Source organism: Trachypithecus francoisi, unplaced genomic scaffold, assembly GCF_009764315.1.
Source record: "Trachypithecus francoisi isolate TF-2019V2 unplaced genomic scaffold, Tfra_2.0 Lachesis_group16, whole genome shotgun sequence".
NCBI lineage: Eukaryota > Metazoa > Chordata > Mammalia > Primates > Cercopithecidae > Trachypithecus > Trachypithecus francoisi.
In genome coordinates, this window is record NW_022681461.1 from 45,070,574 (window position 1) to 45,090,893 (window position 20,320).

General features: G+C 39.0%; 1 protein-coding gene across 4 annotated transcripts in view; it reads right to left on the reverse strand.

Moving 5' to 3' along the window:
- Positions 1–6,687: 6,687 nt before the first annotated feature.
- TTC39B (tetratricopeptide repeat domain 39B) overlaps positions 6,688–20,320 on the reverse strand; it is a 150,122-nt gene continuing 136,489 nt past the window's right edge. For all 4 annotated transcript variants that reach the window (XM_033237394.1, XM_033237396.1, XM_033237395.1 and 1 more), the window contains 2 exons: positions 18,083–18,199; positions 6,688–16,596 (listed from right to left, as the gene is read on the reverse strand). In XM_033237394.1, the coding sequence (XP_033093285.1) occupies positions 16,506–16,596; positions 18,083–18,199 (208 nt within the window). In that variant the 3' untranslated portion in view covers positions 6,688–16,505. The remainder of the gene's footprint in view (positions 16,597–18,082; positions 18,200–20,320) is intronic.

Sequence of the window (20,320 nt, forward strand, 5' to 3'; positions counted from 1 at the left end):
CACCTGAGCCCCTCCACATCACCCTTGTGGGACTTGGCAGGCAAGGGGAACTGGCCCAAATATGCCAGTGTTCATGCTTCTTCTTGTGCCATAAGTAATAAAGCAGTTTTGTCTCTGACCCAGGATTCTCATGTCTTCTGCCAGAATCCACAAAACTGTGCAGGCTAACCTTGTTAGCTTGCAAGGAGAGTAAAATCTGACTCTAGTCAGTACTTACCACCTATGTGACTCATCTCCTGCTACTGTCCCCTCAGTCCCTCATGCCAGTCACATGATCTCCTTGATGTCCTCAAAAGACATTTGGCTCACCCTTTTTTTTTTTGTGAGACGGAGTCTTGCTCAGTCGCCCAGGCTGGAGTGCAGTGGTGTGATCTCGGCTCACTGCAAGCTCCGCCTCCTGGGTTCATGCCATTCTCCTGCCTCAGCCTCCCCAGTATCTGCGACTACTGGCTACAGGCGCCCACCACCATGACCAGCTAATTTTTTTGTATTTTTAGTAGAGACAGGATTTCACCATGTTAGCCAGGATGGTCTCGATCTCCTGACTTCGTGATCCACCCGCCTCGGCCTCCCAAAGTGTTGGGATTACAGGCACGAGCCACCATGCCCGGCCCCTGGCACACCCTTTCTTAAAGCCTTTGTATGGGCTTTTGTTTTCTTCCTGAAATGCTCTTCCCCCAGATACCAATTTAGCTCCCTCCCCTCTGTCAAGTCTTTGCTCTAACTTGACCTTCTTGATGAAGCCAACTGTAACCATCTTTTTTAACACTACGACTGACATCCTTCACTACCTCAGCATCCCCAGTCCCCTTACTTGGATACTTTTTCCCTTTTCAAATGCACCTATCACCTTCTACAGATTATTTAGGGGTCAGCGAATGTTTTCTTAACAAGTCAGATAGTAAATAGTTTAAGTTTGTTTGCCTTAGATCTCTGTTCCAACTATCCAACTCTGCTGGTGCATTAAGAAAGCAGCTGTAGATAATATGTAAATAAATGGGCATGGCTGTGTTCTAGAACACTACTTATAAAGTAGCCAATCTTGGCCGGGCACGGTGGCTCATGCCTGTAGTCCCCAGCACTTTGGGAGGCCGAGGTGGGTGGATCACCCGAGGTCTGGAGTTCAAGACCAGCCTGGCCAACATGGCGAGACCCTGTCTCTACTAAAAATACAAAAATTAGCTGGACGTGGTTGCAGGCACCTGGAATCCCAGCTACTCAGGAGGCTGAGGCAGAAGAATCGCTTGAACCAGGGAGGCGGAGGTTGCAGTGAGCCAAGATCACGCCATTGCACTCCAGCCTGGGCAATGAGAGCGAAACTCTGTCTCAATAAAATAAAATAAAATAAAATAACATAAAAAAAATAAAATAATAAAATAAAATAAAATTAAATTAAAATAGTAGGCAGTCTGCCTGAGGGCCTTAAATTGCCAACTCCTACATTATATAATTTACTCATCCTGTTTATTGTGTAATGCCTGACCCATCCCATTAGAATATAAGCTCCATGAAGGATGCAATCTGTTTATTCACTAGTATTTTCCAAGTGCCTGGAGCCGTCTGACAGGAAATAGTAGGAACTCAATAAATATTTGCTAAACAAAAGTGTAATCAGGGAACATATATCTGTGGATCACTTTTCAAGTAACCTAAACCAGAGTTAGATTCCAAATCATAGGTGATATTTTGGGGGTAACTTACCTGGGTTATAATGACCACTTACCCTTAACTGTCTCACTCACCAGCCATAGGGTGAACTTCCAGCAGCCATGTTTGTTCCAAATGACCCTGTTCTCTTAGTCACAATTGTTTGAAGGGAGAGTCACCACATCTCTCCCAAGCTAGGCCAATAAAAACTCCCCTATGAGGACTTGGAGCCTGTACTGAGAAAGAGAGTCACATATGTGAACTCAGAACCATGGATAGATATGGTAGAATTGTACCTCCTGTCCCCTTGAATTTGGGCATAACCACATGACTTGCTTAGACCAATAAAATATGAATGGAAATGATCCATGTGAAAATTATGGATGGAAGCTTTTAAAGTCAATATGATTTTCAACAAATGGTGATGGGACAACAGTATATCCACATGCAAAAGAATGAAGTTGAACCTCTACCTCACATCATATACTCAAATTACCTCAAACTGGATCAAGAAACCAAACTTAAGAGTTAAACTATACAACTCTTAGAAGAAAATGTAAGTATAAATCTGTACGACCTTGGATTAGGCAATGGATTTTCAGGTATGATACTAAAATCACAAGCAACCAAAAAAACAAAAACAAAAACAAAAGCAGATAAATTGGACCTCACAAAAATTCAAAACCTTTGTCAAAGGACACTATCAAAAAAAATGAAAAGACAAATCACAGAGCAAAATATTTGCAAATCACATATCTGATAAAGATCTAGTAAGAAAATCAAATTTTAAAATGGGCAAAAGCTTTGAATAGCTTTTTCTCTCCAAAGAAAATACATAAATGGTCAAAAAGTATGTGAAAAATGCTCAATATCATTAGTCATTAGAAAAATACAAATCAGGCCAGCGTGATGGCTCATGCCTGTAATCCCAGCACTTTGGAAGCCCAAGATGGGTGGGTCACCTGAGGTCAGGAGTTTGATACCAGCGTGGCCAACATGATGAAACCCTGTCTCTACTAAAAATACAAAAATTAGCTGGACGTGGTTGCAGGCACCTGGAATCCCAGCTACTCAGGAGGCTGAGGCAGAAGAATCGCTTGAACCAGGGAGGCGGAGGTTGCAGTGAGCCAAGATCACGCCATTGCACTCCAGCCTGGGCAATGAGAGCGAAACTCTGTCTCAATAAAATAAAATAAAATAAAATAACATAAAATAAAATAAAATAATAAAATAAAATAAAATTAAATTAAAATAGTAGGCAGTCTGCCTGAGGGCCTTAAATTGCCAACTCCTACATTATATAATTTACTCATCCTGTTTATTGTGTAATGCCTGACCCATCCCATTAGAATATAAGCTCCATGAAGGATGCAATCTGTTTATTCACTAGTATTTTCCAAGTGCCTGGAGCCGTCTGACAGGAAATAGTAGGAACTCAATAAATATTTGCTAAACAAAAGTGTAATCAGGGAACATATATCTGTGGATCACTTTTCAAGTAACCTAAACCAGAGTTAGATTCCAAATCATAGGTGATATTTTGGGGGTAACTTACCTGGGTTATAATGACCACTTACCCTTAACTGTCTCACTCACCAGCCATAGGGTGAACTTCCAGCAGCCATGTTTGTTCCAAATGACCCTGTTCTCTTAGTCACAATTGTTTGAAGGGAGAGTCACCACATCTCTCCCAAGCTAGGCCAATAAAAACTCCCCTATGAGGACTTGGAGCCTGTACTGAGAAAGAGAGTCACATATGTGAACTCAGAACCATGGATAGATATGGTAGAATTGTACCTCCTGTCCCCTTGAATTTGGGCATAACCACATGACTTGCTTAGACCAATAAAATATGAATGGAAATGATCCATGTGAAAATTATGGATGGAAGCTTTTAAAGTCAATATGATTTTCAACAAATGGTGATGGGACAACAGTATATCCACATGCAAAAGAATGAAGTTGAACCTCTACCTCACATCATATACTCAAATTACCTCAAACTGGATCAAGAAACCAAACTTAAGAGTTAAACTATACAACTCTTAGAAGAAAATGTAAGTATAAATCTGTACGACCTTGGATTAGGCAATGGATTTTCAGGTATGATACTAAAATCACAAGCAACCAAAAAAACAAAAACAAAAACAAAAGCAGATAAATTGGACCTCACAAAAATTCAAAACCTTTGTCAAAGGACACTATCAAAAAAAATGAAAAGACAAATCACAGAGCAAAATATTTGCAAATCACATATCTGATAAAGATCTAGTAAGAAAATCAAATTTTAAAATGGGCAAAAGCTTTGAATAGCTTTTTCTCTCCAAAGAAAATACATAAATGGTCAAAAAGTATGTGAAAAATGCTCAATATCATTAGTCATTAGAAAAATACAAATCAGGCCAGCGTGATGGCTCATGCCTGTAATCCCAGCACTTTGGAAGCCCAAGATGGGTGGGTCACCTGAGGTCAGGAGTTTGATACCAGCGTGGCCAACATGATGAAACCCTGTCTCTACTAAAAATACAAAAATTAGCTGGGCGTGGTGACGCATGCCTGAATTCCAGCTACTTGGAAGGCTGAGGCAGGAGAATTGCTTGAAGGCAGAGGTTGCAGTGAGCCAAGACCACACCACTGCACTCCAGCCTGGGTGACAGAGCGAGACTCCATCTCAAAAAAAAAAAGAAAAGAAAAAAGAAAAATACAAATCAAAAACCACAATGAGATAACACTCATTATTTTGTATTTCAATACAAAGTAAATTTTGTATTAACGGCCAAATTATAGTTGTAAATAGGTCAGTGTTTGCCTGGACCTAGGAGGTTGAGTTTAGGGATTGACAGCAAAGGGACAAGAAGGAACTTTTTGAGGTGATAGGTGCGTTCTAAAACTGGATTATGGTGATGGCTGCACAAAAGTACACATTTTATGTAGACCTGTATTTTAAAAGGAGTAAATTTAATGGTATTTAAATTACACCTCAATAAAGGCATTTTTTGTTTTTTAAGTCAGTATGTAATTTGCCAAACTTCTCTTTGCCATGGCAATGAGTTTAATTCTACATGGTGAGGATCCAATGGCCTCCACAGTGCAGAACAAGGTTCTCTACTGATCAAAAATGCACAGGTAGTATGAGCAAGAAAAAAACTGTTATTTTAAGCCACTGAGATGTGTGGGGCTGTTTGTTACTGTGGCATATCCTAGCCCATTCTAATTAATACAGAAATCAGTCCAGAGATGGTATTGGCTCAAGTTAATATTGTTTCATTAATTAAGGCAACAAGAATGAGTAATGTCTTAAATATACTGTGGTGTGGTTATTTGGCATATGACACTGTGTCAAATAGAATAAATTTTTTAGAGAATTGTACTACTGGAGAACCACCTGCACTGAAAAAGGCTGACTTTTTGAAATTTAAAATGATCCTTTGGCCCCTGTGTGAGGCAGGAAAAGTTGAGAAAAATTGTTCCGCTCCTGGGGAGGGCAATTTCTTTGACAGCCTCTTCAAATACGTCCAAGAAAAATTATAGAAAAAAAAAAAAATCTCAGAAGGTGAACCCAGATGCCACAGAGACTAATGAACAAGAGCACTACTCCAGGAAATGGGCTCAAGGCCCAATCAAAGAACATTCTCTATTCTCAAGCTATGGAAACTCAAAACATGAGATTTCAGAATCTTTACAGACCAGTGCTCACTGTGGCTTCCTAGGCTTCACTTTACACCTTCTAAGTGGGAGTGTTCACTGTGGTTATCCCACTTCTGTTCAACCAGTGTTCATTCTGTGTTGCTATAATGGAATGCCACCGACTGGGTAATTTACAAACAAATTTATTTCTTAGTCCTGGAGGCTGGGAAGTCCAAGGTCAAGGGGCCCACATCTGGCAAGAGCCTTCATGCTGTGTCATCCCAAAGTGGAAGGCAAAAGGGCAAGAAAGTACAAGAATGCAAGAAAGAGAGCAAGAGAGGGCCAGACTTGCTTTCACAAAAACCCACTCCTGTAATACCAAGCCCTCTCCCAAGATAACATTAATCCATTCATGAGGATGGGCCCTCTTCACAGTCCTACCTTTTAATACCATCACTATGGCAATTAAATTTCAATGAGTTTTGGGGGGCACATTCAAACCACAGAAACCAGTACATTGTGTGTTGAGGGCAAATAACTATTTAGCTCACCGTGTCCAGATCAATTGCAGCCACATTTGGATTCAAAATAAGACAAGAGGGCATGTCACAGAGATGTCACAACCAGAAGGGATTTTTTTTTCCCCCAAACGGAGTCTCACTGTCGCCCAGGCTGGAGTGCAATGGCGCGATCTCGGCTCACTTCAACCTCCGCCTCCCAGGTTCAAGCGATTCTCCACCTCAGCTTCCTAAGTAGCTAGGATTACAGATGCTTGAAACCACGCCCAGCTAATTTTTGTATTTTTAGTAGAGACAGCATTTCACTATGTTGGCCAGGCTGGTCTCGAACTGCTGATCTCAGGCAATCTGCCCACCTCACCCTCCCAAAGCGCTGGGATTACGGGTGTGAGTCACTGCGCACAGCCCCAGAAGGGATCTGTTGTTGTTGTTGTTGTTATATCCCTTGGTGTAGAAGTGAGTGTATTTTGTTTGCAGGAAAAAGAGTGAATCAGATATCTGGCAACCAGAAAGACAGTCATTTGTGCTATTCACCGTCTACTTCTGGTGCTTCTTCCAGACACATTAGGATTGTACTTTCCTGCTCAGTTGAAGTTAGGTAAAGCTGTGTGATTTGCTTTGGACATGAAATATGTGTCACTTCTAGGTGGAAGCCGTAAGACTAAGACAGCCAGTAAAAAGGGGTCACTGGAGAACCTCTAACCAGCCTGGGCACTGGGAGGAGTATGCACTGGGGTGAAGCCTCAGGAAGTTCAGGTCATTTGCAGTGGGGAGGAGCCTGGCCTCTCCTGTTCCAGGGTGGAATGTGGGATTCAATCTGTGAGGAGGGAAGCCTACTAGCAGGACTCTTGCTTTGCTTTAGAGTCCCTGTTTCCCCCCCCCCCTTTTTTTTTTTAACCTTTTCACCTAATAAACCCTGCCATCTCACTCTTCAAAGTGTCTGCGAGCCTAATCTTTCATGGTAGTGTAACAAGAACCCGGCTTTTAACAGAACTAAGGAGAAAGTACTACAACAAGACCATTTTATATACACCATGCCTCTTTCCTCTTTCCATTCCAGATAGTGGAGTCTCTGGCAATCCAGGGCCCTGTGTGAGGATCATGTGGAGCTGGTCCCTCACTGGCCTGAAACAGATGATGGAGCATGAGAGGAAAATAAGCCTTTGCTGTTGTGGATATATTCCTCCCATCAAGTCTCTTCAGGAAGCGCAGGAGAGACAGAAGAAATATTCTCCAAGTCTCCAAAGCTTTTCTATTCTGAATTTAAAAACTTCCTGAGTATTTCCCACATTCTTGCCCCTGAATTCCACAGGCACCCTTTATCCATTACTAGATGGTTGTTCAAGTTTTTGTTTTTAAACAAGCTCAAGTTGATTACACCAAGTTGTAACTGATGCATTCATAAATCTATCAAGTTACTCATGCCAAAGAACAAAGGAAAGACAAGCAGGAAAGCATGGGATACACTGGGAGAATCATAGTGGACCCAGCCCAAGTGGGAATGTGGCAGAGACAAGCTACCTGTTCACCATACCCATTGCCTCTTTTTTCTGAGCCCATGGCTAGACTACATTTCTCTGCCTATTTTGTCATGAGGTAAAGCAGTGACTGAATTCTAGCTAACGGAACTTAAACAGATATGTACCACCTTCCTCACACACCCCTCCATGCTTTGTCCCCTTCAATAGCTTGATGCAAAAGACCACAGTGACCTTAGCAGATGTGTGAAGACAGCAGAGCCACAAGACTGAAAGAACCTCGATTACTGAATCACGTCATGAAAACCCATCCACTGACGGAAACGACTGGTTTGTGAGGGACATCTGTTCGCCCTAACTCACACAGGGGAGGAGGGGAAGAATTTAATGTTGGATTAGCCTTTTGTGGTTTTGCATACCCCCTCCTCTGATCCTCCTTAGAGCTGAATTAAGTAGTGGAATGGTCCCCATTTTACAGCTGGGTTAGGCAAAGTTCAGAGAAGTTAATGGCTAGGGAGGGGGAACATAGGCCACAATCTAGCCAAAGCCAGCCTCAAATATAGATCCTGATTCCCAGAGGCTACTACTTCTTCCACTGCGCTATACCCTGAAGGCTGAAGATTCCTCCTTAAACTGAACATGTCAGCAGCTAATCTTTGAGCTATTAAATAAATTACAAAAAGATGATAGAAAAGGCAATCCTTCCTTGAGACAACTGTACCATCCCATTTATCTCTTCATGCCCAGGACTTGGCCAAGAACGCAGTGCAGAGAAGGGCCTTCATACCTGTATGTTATGATTTAAAAAAAAAAAGTCTTACCAAGAAACAAAAATTCAAGTTCATATCACATTGACAATTAAAGACCAGCAAAACAGATGTCGTGTACTGCTTCCACATGAAGATCAACCAGAATAAGATTGCAATTCCATCAAGTATAATTTATTTAAATAACAATTCAATTGCATGTTAAGTAAACCAGTTGTAGCAATATGAAAATATAGAATTCTGAGGAAATCTGGCAAATTAAACCTGTATCTAAATGCAGCGTATTCTGTAATACTACGAAATGAAAAATAAAATGTGTTGACTTTCAAGTCGGGATGATTTATTTGCACTTAAAAATACAATTTCTAAGAAGACATCTGTTTTCAAAATCGTCCTAATGGTAAAACTGGGCTACAGGAACTGTTGTCATCATGTTGAAATTTTAGATTTTATATTAGCATTAGCTTAAAAATCGTAGATGATAACATTAACACAAAATCAGCAAGAGAATACTCATTGGGAACAGTTTTTATGTTAAAAATATCAGAAGTTCACAGTTTTCTTCTTTTTTCTTGACTTACATTGATAAAATGCTTTGATAGCTACAATCAATTTCACTTTCTAGTACCAGCTCCAATGCCTACTTGATCAGCAGATGGATGTTACTAACACATTCATTTTATATAGAACTCACACATCTTCAGTTTCTAAAAATGTTTTGCTCTGCAAAACTGTGACCGCTGAGAATGGGAAAGATAGGAGACTAAAATGTAATGAGAAGAGAAAAAGATAGAATGCTGACAATTTTTACTAACAGAACATTAAATTATAAAGTACATACAGGTAGCTTTGATGATTCAACAAGAAACTTCACATTAGTTTACAAAGTGCTATGGCCTCTAATTTTATTTTTGTTTAATACAAATGAAAGTGAAATCCACACACTATCAAAGAATTCTGAACTCCTTCTACATGTCAAGTTAACAGAGGTTTTTAGGTGGGCAGACCACAAGACAGGTTTATTTTGAATGTTTTAAGGCAAAGTAAAATCTCCCAAATGAAACATCTACAAAATACATTTGCTCTGAGAATAAATTTCAGTAATAAGAAAATACTTCTCACTTATTAAATATACATATTTGTCTTTACATTTGATTTAGCAACTTGAATCAAAAAATGCAAGTGTTCTATGAACATCTGCAAATCAATATTTTTAGACACCAATACATAAATGAGTCAGTTTTCATTCAGGTGTTTGGATGTCAACAGTCAGCAAAAGAAAAAAAAACAACAACAGACTACTTATGGAATTTTCCCTAACACAATATGAGAATGCAACATATTTTTGAGAATTAATTTTTCTGGGCCATACATATCAGTGAAACACATATGTTCTCCTTCTGTAAATATTAATAAAGAGAACACAACAGTGCATAAGCCATTAAATTTAACCAACAGCCTAAGATTCAAAATGTTTACCATAATCTCTGTTTATGTAAATTATTTTCCTAAAGAAAAAACAAATCGCCCTATAGAAAGTAACTGTTTACTTTGAAGAATACATCACTTTGGGGAAAAAATGTGAATAAAAGCTGAACTTGGCCAGGCGTGATGGCTCACACCTGTAATCCCAGCACTTTGGGAGGCTGAGGCAGGTGGATCACCTGAGGTCGGGAATTCGAGACCAGCCTGACTAACATGGAGAAACCCTGTCTCTACTAAAAACACAAAAATTAGCCAGGTGTGGTGGCACATGCCTGTAATCCCAGCTACTTGGGAGGCTGAGACAGCAGAATTGCTTGAACCCAGGAGGCAGAGGTTGCAGTAAGCCAAGATCATGCCATTAAACTCCAGCCTCGGTAACAAGAGTGAACTCTGTCTCAAGGGGGGGAAAAAATAAGCTGAACTCATTTATTATCCCCAAAATTGCTACCTGGACATTTGTCTACATTAAAAATAGGAATGACTTAAAATGTCTACAGGATTTCCAAGGCAAAGAGTGTCATACCTTCAAATTGAGTAAGACCATTGTATTAGTCCATTCTCACACTGCTATGAAGAAATATCTGAGACTGGATAGTTTATAAAAAAAAGAGATATAACTGACTCAGAATTCTGCATGGCTGAGAAGGCCTCAGGAAACGTATAATAATGAAGGAAGGCAAAGGGGAAGAAAGGCACCTTCTTCTTCACAGGGCAGTAGGAAAGAGAAGTGCTGAGCAAAGGAGGTAAAGCCCCTTATAAAACCATCAAATCTTGTGAGAACTCACTATCATGAGAACAGCATGGGGGAAACTGCTCCCATGATTCAGTCACCTCTCGCTGGGTCCCTCCCAGGACACATGGGGATTATGGGAACTACAATTCAATAAGAGATTTGAGTAGAGATACAACCAAACTATATCAACCATGCAGCACTTCATAATAATACAATTCCTTTAAAAATGAAATAAGTAATATTCTTTCTTATACTCATTCTTTTTTCAAATTTTTTGGCTATAAGTCTGCTACACTGAGACCAATTTATTTCTTTCCCAAATGGTGCCCAACAGACTACCAATAATTAAAACTAATTTACTAGAAAATATTAATCAGCAATAAAACTGAAGGTGTCACTGGGATATGCCAGCATCTCTTAAATTCGTTGTTTACATTAGTGTTTCTAAAAACTATGGCATTAATATACAAGGTGTATCGTATGTTAATATTCAACAAGTTTTACATAATGAAATTTGTTTTAAAGTGCCCTGATTTTCCCTATTAAATATCCAATCTGTAGGCATTCTTTTTAGTTAAATACAGTAAGTCAGCTGCTTTGATTTCTCCATGCAATGTCCTGTTACAGTATTACTATGCTAAACACATGTCATGGGTACATTGTAAGCAGAAGGGAATGGGGCGTAGACTTCTTCTGAAGCTAGATCCACCTATCTCCTCTTGATAATTCAGGCCAAGAACCTGCTCAGCCATCTCAGTCCACTAAACAGTCCTTGCATCATTTCTTTCTGCACTTATTAAGTTACAAAATGACTAGAATGGACTTCAACAGTCCTCTAAGAGGAGAGTCTGTCAAGATCAGATAGCAACTGCTCAACATAAAAGATATCTTCCCTGATGATGAATTCTCATATGTCCTTTTCATTACATTTCAAGTTCAACATTTCAAAGTAACTAAATCTAACAGCAAATGTATAAAAGACAAAACTGCCAACAGTAGGCAGCAGAAACAAGTAATCTAACACTTAAAGACAAAAATATGTAAATAACTGGACTCGGGGAGGGAGGATTTGGAGAAAAATCCTGCATTTCTTTGGAAAGAACTGTATAAAACAATGTCTATTTATTATTTGTAAGTTGTTTTGTATATAGCTATCTATAGATACATGTATCTTATGAAGAAATATCTAAAGAGATTAAAAATGTCTTAATTATATATATGCATATCACATAGGTATCATACACATTCAAAAATAAATTATTCTCTAAGTGGGTAACATGTGTCTACAAACCTTTATTTTATATATATAGATATATATATTTTTTTTTTTTCCTTTTTTCTTTTTTTTGAGACACGGTCTCACTCTGTCACCTGGGGTGGAATGCAGTGGCATGATCTTAGCTCACTGTAGCCTCAAACTCCTGGGCTCAAGTGATTATCCCACCTAAGTTTCCCCAGTAGCTAGTACTACTAGTGCACACCATCATGCACAGCTAATTTTTTTTTTTTTTTTTTTTGTAAAGACAGGGTCTCACTATATTGCCCAGGTTGGCGTCAAACCCCTGGTCCCAAGTGATCCTACCACTTTGGCTTCCCAAAGTGTTGGGATTACAGGCATGAGTCACCATGGCCAGCCTTTAAATAGTAATATTGGCCTAGTTGGCAGAGTCAATGTTGAAACATTAATAACAAAGCAATTAAAAAGGTTTCACTACATTTCTCAGAATAATTTTATCTTAGAAAATATTGGGCCAGGCTCGGTGGCTCACACCTATAATCCCAGCACTTTGGGAGGCTGAGGCGGGCAGATCACCTGAAGTCGGGAATTCGAGACCAGACTGACCAACATGGAGAAACCCCATCTCTACTAAATATACAAAATTAGCTGGGCGTGGTGGCACACGCCTGTAATCCCAGCTACTTGGGAGGCTGGGGCAGGAGAATTGCTTGAACCCAGAAGGCGGAAGTTGCAGTGAGCCGAGATCGCACAATTGCACTCCAGCCTGGGCAACAAGAGCAAAACCCTGTCTCAAAAAAAAAAAATATTAATCATGAAATCTATCTTCTCAAAGATGTGAATCACTCTTCTATGACTCTAACAACTGTACTTTGTAAACAAGTAAATAATGTAAAATCAAATTAAAATCATAATCTCAAAAATAAAATTTCTTATTCTAGTACATAAGGAGTTTGGCGGAGGGAGGGCAGAATTATGTTCAAATATGCCAATGACACTGATTATCTGCAGATAAACATGATGAAATGAAAGTATAAGGGCACTTAAACAGAAAAAGCAAACTTCACAGGTATGTATGTGAAGCACAAATCAGGTGATCATAGTAGACAGCAAGTAAAAGCCAGAATTACCAAAAGCAGGCTATTGGGAGGCCTTTAAGAAGTGCAGCACGTATGAGTCAATGCTCTGTTAGCATTCAGCACCATTCCCACATGTGCTGTAAGCCATTCCGGGTGCTCCGCAACCATGTGTGGCAAGGGACTACTGTACTGGACAGGGCAAGGCTGAGGGAAAACAACACGGCCTACAGGCTCATGAAGATGAGGTAATTTTCTAAGATCCATTCCAGGCCCAAGGAATCACAAAATCTTAGGGTATTAAAGCATCACTGGAGTCTTCATTAACTCATTTTAACTAAATGTATTTGAATTTCAGATTTCTAAATATGGAGACTATAAATAGGAAAAAAAAAAAAAAGCAGAAATACAGGCGGGGGAAAATGAATGAAGCATTAGATAATTCCAGAAGATTTTCCAGTTGGCCACAAAGACCTTTTTAAAAATTATTTTTAATGTCCAAGCTGGGGGAAAACCCTTCTATTTATGAAGATCAACAGACTAGACTCACTTTAAAAAGGAGTGGATCATGAAGTCAGGAGATCGAGGCCATGCTGGCTAAGCAAAGCTACATGCTGGGCAGGAGAATGGCCTGAACTCAGGAGGTGGAGGCGGAGTTTGCAGTGAGCTGAGATTGTGCCACTGCACTCCAGCCTGGGTGACAGAGCGAGACTCCATCAAAATAAAATAAAATAAAATAAAAGGAGTGGAATCATAAGTATTAACACCAGGGATTGTTAGTGTCTATCACAACTACCTCTAATAGTAGCTTTGAAAGAGAAAACATTCACTTTTATTTGAAATGGTGGGGGGAGCACTTTTTCTTCACACACTACACTGATTTGAAGCCCTAACAGAAGAATCATAGAATGACCTCAAAGTTCAACTAGCGTAAGCTTCTAGGACAGGCAGAAATGGCAGTCACATTAGCCCTGCTTAAACTCACCCCTTTGCAGAAGAATTGGTCACTGATTTTAGACTGCTGGGTTTTCCGATAATGAAAAATCTTCCTTGGCACTGATTAATCTGGAATTCAGCTTCCTACAGCTTTTATCTACTTGTCTCATCTCTGCCCTCTGAGGACAAAGACAGGATCAATGGACTTAATTTTCCTATATAACTTGGAAACTTCTTGTATCAAGGAGCATAGAAAACATTAACATATATGTTCAGATAAGAGCTGATGCAGTTCACCTTTCATTCATTGTCAAGGGGAAATCATGCCTTCCTCATCACCATTCCTACAAAGCACAATGTTACTTAAATTTATACAGCACCAGTCAGAACCCTGCCTCTCCATTAAGGGAAAAAAAAGGCAATTATGCCAGGAACTACAGGAATTGCACTGTCAGACACAATGGGCAACCCAACCCCATCATAAATGCCCCTCAAAAAGCTAGATAAAACTGTCACTTCAGTATTCATTCTTCACAGAACACCCTAATAACTCCAAAATGCAGTATTAGCTGATGCCACAAGAAGTTGGTGCCACTACAATATCTTGAATATAGCAGGAAACACAAATATTTGTAGCATTTTGATATTACAGTACTAAAAGATCCACTGGATATACTCTCCACAAAGAATAGGAAATAAAAATAAAACAAAATATAAATAACAAAAAAGATTTTTATATGGAGATGAATTTCTTTTATATTTTAGTAATGCAGAGTTAAAATAAAAATGGCCACTCTAAGCTTAAAATTCTTTCATTTTATACCCAAGAGAATTTTTTTACTGACTTGCAGCACTGACTTGCAGCTTCTCACAGTAACAATATAAGAATATATGTTCAGTATACCCACAGTCACAATGTAGGTGTATGCTTTCAAAAATAATGTTAACAAAGCTCTTCTAAGAACTTTATAAACTTTTTCCAAAGCTATACACAAATAATTTTTAATGTATTTTCCACTACTAATTATAATGACAGTTAATTTTATTTTCTATTTTGTCTGTACCTAAAGTTGTATTATTAATAACACATTGATATCTACCACCATAGTATTTGAAGGGGTGGTACTCTGACTTGAGTTCTATTAATCATCTTTCATTGGATATACATCCTTAGTGTCGGTCAAGAATTGGTACCTTGAAGAAAACCAGCCACACACTGCTTGATACATGTCCATGTGGCCGGGAAACTGCTTGATACAGGTCCATGTGGCAGGGAACGGCAGGAGCAAGTTCGTCTAACCTGGGTAGCCTACTGTCAACATCAAACACATGAATACACAGAAAAGTATTTGAATTTCTACGCTTCTTTCATTTTACAACACAGACCACAGTATCAGCCAATACTTTTGTGCTGATACTGTAATCCAGGCATAAAAAACCATAATTATTATAATAACTCATACTTTTGTATAGCCTTTTACAGTTAACAAAAAGCTATCATATGTTTTATCTAATTAAGCCCTCACAAGTACCAAACACTATACTGCTATCCACACTGGGGCAGCTGAACCACGAAAAGCTGAGCTACTTACTCCGTGTCATGGAACTATTAACCCACAGAGATGAACTCCTGACTCCCAATATGTGGCTCCTTCTGTTCAGCTGCAGAGGCTTCTGTGACAAGTTATTCCTCAAAATGGAAACAGAAATAAGGCCCAGATTCATCGACTCATGAATTGTCTTTCCTCACTCTGGATGCCACAACACATACGTGTGGGGAGTGGGGGACAATGGTGATGACTGAAAAAACACTCCAAGTGGGAATGGTTTGCAGTCAACATTTTAAAGTCATTTGTTGAAAATAAATACCTAATACATAGACTCACAGTTACAAAACTGAAAGAGACCTTGAAAAGTCATCTGTTCTTTAATCCAGATTTCACAGAAGAAAATATGGTGACACACAGGGCACGGCAGACTCCCTAAAGGTCCCCTCACTAACCGCTAATGGGTAGCAGAACCAGGACCATACGGGGTGTCAAGTTCTCTTCTGCTCCATGCCCTGATTCTGTTTCCCAACTAAGGGACTAAGCAAGGTCCAGATATCTACAAGGAGACATCACAGTGCTGGAGAGATTAGAAAACTAGGTCTTACCAACATCTTAAGTGTAAAAATTATTGATATTTTACATGTCATTTAAAGCAGCAGGAACTTTACTTCCTAGAAGAAAATTAATCTATGTATGTATTTCAGGCTCTCATTGCTAAGGTTAAGAAAAATTCCTAAAATATGACACTTTCTTCCCGTTAGATACACAGGGGTTTTTGAATTTTGTTATAATAGACTTAAGTACATTCAAAATCAGTCTCTCCAAAATGCCACCACCTTTAATCAAATGAGGAGTAAAAAACCATTAACTGAATACTGGATCATCCTTTATAGATACAGGTCTCTTCAACCCATGAAGTACATTACATCCCATCCGTGTTCATGTTCTCAGACTGTATTTTTCAGAAGTCTTCTGAAGGTCACTGCTAAGTTATTTTAAATGTAAGTGATATTTATTTATCTTCTGAAATTTAAATACTAGGCAACAAAATATCTCAAAAGTTTAACTACCCACAAATCTAAAATTGGCTCAACTTGTAAGCTATTTGCTAAACAATATCAATTTCCACATTAAAAAAATAAATAATCTAATTAGACTATTGCATCTGCAAGTCTTTCAAAAGACTTCTTCACTCCCCAATTCAAATCTAATATGAAATTCTTTTGGGGGAGGCAAAATATAAGAATTGTCTGGATAATATAGAATGCCATTCCATAGGAAAAAAAATTATGTAGACCAACAGCAAATCTCTCAGATGATAGAAAATATTGACAATAAAATTAGTTTTTTGTCTCTTATTCACAAGATCACTTTTCCACTTTAACATAAGATTGAATCTATAGCAGACTGCCGATGCTAACTGAGGGAAAATTCCATCCTTCAGGTTCTGATCAATCTGAGGAAGGTTTTCTCCAGAGGTGAAGAGCTGCCTGAATTCTGAAGTGTAGTCTGGACTCCAAGGAGTAATCTTTGTAGTTGTTCCTGAAGACAATAACAATAAAATTGTATAGTCAAAATTTATTTATATACCAGGGTACCACCACTGTCCCATTCCGCTCTGTGATCTGATTATTTACTTTCAAACTCTAATATGCATAACAGATTCTGGTTCTGTTGGGGGGTTTGGGGGGAACTGCAATAATGTGCATTTCTAGAAGCTTCCTGGTGGTCATCTAAAGGTCATACTTTGAGTAGCAAGGTTCTGCTTAATTACCAAACCATTCATAAGCATAGCAAGAAGGTTGTAAGAAGGGCTGAACGAATTTTGTGAACTAGTCCTAAATAATTAGACTTCCTTTTTTAAACTGGAAAATTTTTTCTTTCTTTCTTTCTTTTTTTTTTTTTGAGACGGAGTCTCACTCTGTTGCCCAGGCTGGAGTGCAGTGGCGTGACCTCGACTCACTGCAAGCTCTGCCTCCCAGGTTCACGCCATTCTCCTGCCTCTGCCTCCTGAGTAGCTGGGACAACAGGTGCCCGCCACTACGCCTGGCTAATTTTTTGTATTTTTAGTAGAGACAGGGTTTCACCATGTTAGCCAGGATGGTCTCGATCTCCTGACCTCGTGATCTGCCCGCCTCAGCCTCTCAAAGTGCTGGGATTAAAGGCGTGAGCCACCGCACCCGGCCCTGATATTTTTTTCATCTATTTAATATCTCCCTCTAGCTAACAGAGCAGAAACAATGCCTGCTTAGTTTATAGTTGTTTCTCTAAAGCCTTTACTAGTGTCTGACACATAATAGGTGCTCAGTGAATAATTGCTGAATTTGAAAAAATGGACAAATCACTGTTGATGACCTAGAGCTAGTCTGGCATTCTTTCTCTACTGCAGGAAGTGTTCAAGGCAAACAGGCCACAGGGTTACCTATGTGATCCATGACCACAGGTCTAAAAGCTATTGCCTACCAGAATGATAAAAATACTTTGAAACTGCCCTGATAAACAGAAAAAAGAGAGAGTCTGGGTAAGATGTGCAAGCTTCACAAGATCAATGGCTCCTCAAGGAAATAATAGGTATGGCTGAATACACGGAAGGCTGGCAAACAAGGACCCAAGGGCCAAATCTAAACACACCCATTTATTTACATATTACCTTCTATGACTTCTTTTGATATAATGGAGTAGTTGCAATGGAGACTTTATGCTGTAAATCTAAAAATATTTACTCTCCAGCCATTTACACAAAAAGCTGGCCAACCCCTGACACAGAATAAAATAAGTTAGAAATCTTTCAAATAGATGCCCATAATCGTATCTGTAAATAGATCTGAAAATCATATCTGTAAATAGTAAGAAGGTTGGAAACAGCACAATTACAGCAAAAGGCATAAGCATAAATGTTAGCAAAAGTAGCACTCTTACTAATTTGACATTATTAATTTTTAAGTATATAATGTTACTGCTGTTGTTACAGCAATATTGACATCTCTGACTCTATAACGATCAAGGAAAAGCTGCCTTCAACACTTACCTTGCAGTTTCTAGGAACTTTATGGCCTTGTCAATTTCCCCCTGGCTTTTATACAAAGATGCCAATTCAAACAAAGTGAACGGCACTAGGTAGTGGTCATACTTTAGTAGCTTTTCACTGAAAGAGCGGAGGAAAAGCAAGTAAATCTTAACAGAACAAGAAATACACATTTTCAAAATATATATTATTCCCATTCCTCAGAAAATATGCGCAGCACTAAGTCTATTATCATAGAAAAGCCGCCATTGTATAGTTACAGAACTCATTAAACTATGGCAATAAGCAATAAATAATGTTCTTTTCATATATTAATCTTTTATTCCTTAATGTAAACCCAGCACTGATGGTTGATTGCTGTCTCTTAAGTAAATCAGTGCATACAGACCTTTAAAGATTAACCCTAGAAATGGCAAGATCATCTTTCTGAACATGCATGTGTTCAGAAAATGACTCCATTTAGAAATAAGAAAGTTGTATTATTTTTAAACTAAGGTTCAACTCCCTTTGTATTTTAAAGCCTTATAATGCTTTAAAAGGCCAATAAAGAAAGGTCAACACTTCTGTTTTCAACACCATTATGAGAACTCTCTGGTTATAAAACATCTAGAAGCACTGAAAAAAATATATAACTAACACCATTTCAAATGCATAGCTTAGCTCACCAGAACATAAGAAAAAACCCTCAAGTGTCAGAAAACAGCTAGAATTGAAAAAGTGAGACTCTACATATGTGGGATGATGCTGAATGAGCCCTGTGGTCTGCCTCCATCTGAGTCAAGGGCTTTGTATCCTAATGTCCATGCAGGAGATGAGGCCTTAGGCCCTCAGAAAGCAGGGAGTTGAAACTGAGACCTCTGTTTAAAGCTGGGATCCTTACAGGACTACTCCTTAAGAGAAAGGCAGGTTAGAACAAACCCACTCACTGGCAAACGAGAAAGACAAAGACAGTTGTCTCCTTGGCCAGCACTTTCGATGAGAAGAAAAAATAATTCCTCAGGAAATTAATAACCAATAGGCATGCCCACATTGAATGTGCAATTCAAATTTATATTGTCTAAATGATCCAAGAAGTAAGCAAGAAATTAACATGAAAGAGGCCCTGGGCAGAAAAAACCTTTAGGGTACATGACAGAAATAAAATGCAAAATCACTGTAGAGCAACTCTTCCTCAATATAGCCTCATAGTAATCTCAAGATAAAACTCCAATGAAGGTGAGTTCACAATCCAAAATTATAAAGCACATGAGCAAACAATTCACTATGAGATTCACAGACAAAAAAATAGCACAATAGATCCTTTTGATCATCCTTTTAATCCTTATAAAAACACTAATAAAATAAATTCCATGGATACTTCTTTAACATGATTACTAATTACAGAATATTACTAAAGACGGTACATTGGGAAGTATTTTGTCTTTATTCTTATAGGGGTACCAGTCCTCCTATATTCCCATCAATACTGTCAGGAAGAAGGGGATCAGGTGGCCATGGACGGAAGGGCACGTGACACAGAGCACAGGATGTCCACCAGCAGTCTATGGCTGAGGCTGTTTTGGCTTGCAGAATATTTTCAAAAAATTTGAGGCAATATTTTAAAATCAGGTGATTTTACATAAAATCCAGATTCCAGGCTTTTCATGAAAAATGGTAGGGATTATGGCTATTGGGCCCACACTGTGCAGAGCAATAATCAAATAGAGCTGAGGAGTGTGGCTACACCCTTCAGAGAAAACACCCTAACCTACAGAGCCTACCAATCCTATTCCTGCTGCCACTCGGCTGGCCTGATAAAGTCAGGTTACGTGTCTGGCCCCTGTAGATACTGCCTTTGTGCAGAAAAGGGCCAGGGATCAGAACCTTGATTCAACTCTATGGTTAGTAATGGAGCAGGACATCATCATCAATGCTACTGGGGGGGAATAAAACCAGAACAAAACTCAATTGTATACAGAAGAATTGCCCTTTAGCAAAAGAGAGACAGAGTGCTCATCATATGACTCTCTTTCCTGCCACATTATTATCACGGTGATGGCAAGTCTGTTTACTCAGCTCTGAATCCCTAGAATCCAGCACAGTCTCTGGCACAGAGTGGATGCTCAAATATCCGTGGAATAAATGAATGGGCAAACAAATGCATGAATTAAATTAGTATCGGAAGCCAGGCATAGTAGCACACACTTGTAGCCCCAGCTACTCAAGAGGCTAAGCTGGGAGTATCTCTTAAGCCCAGGAGTT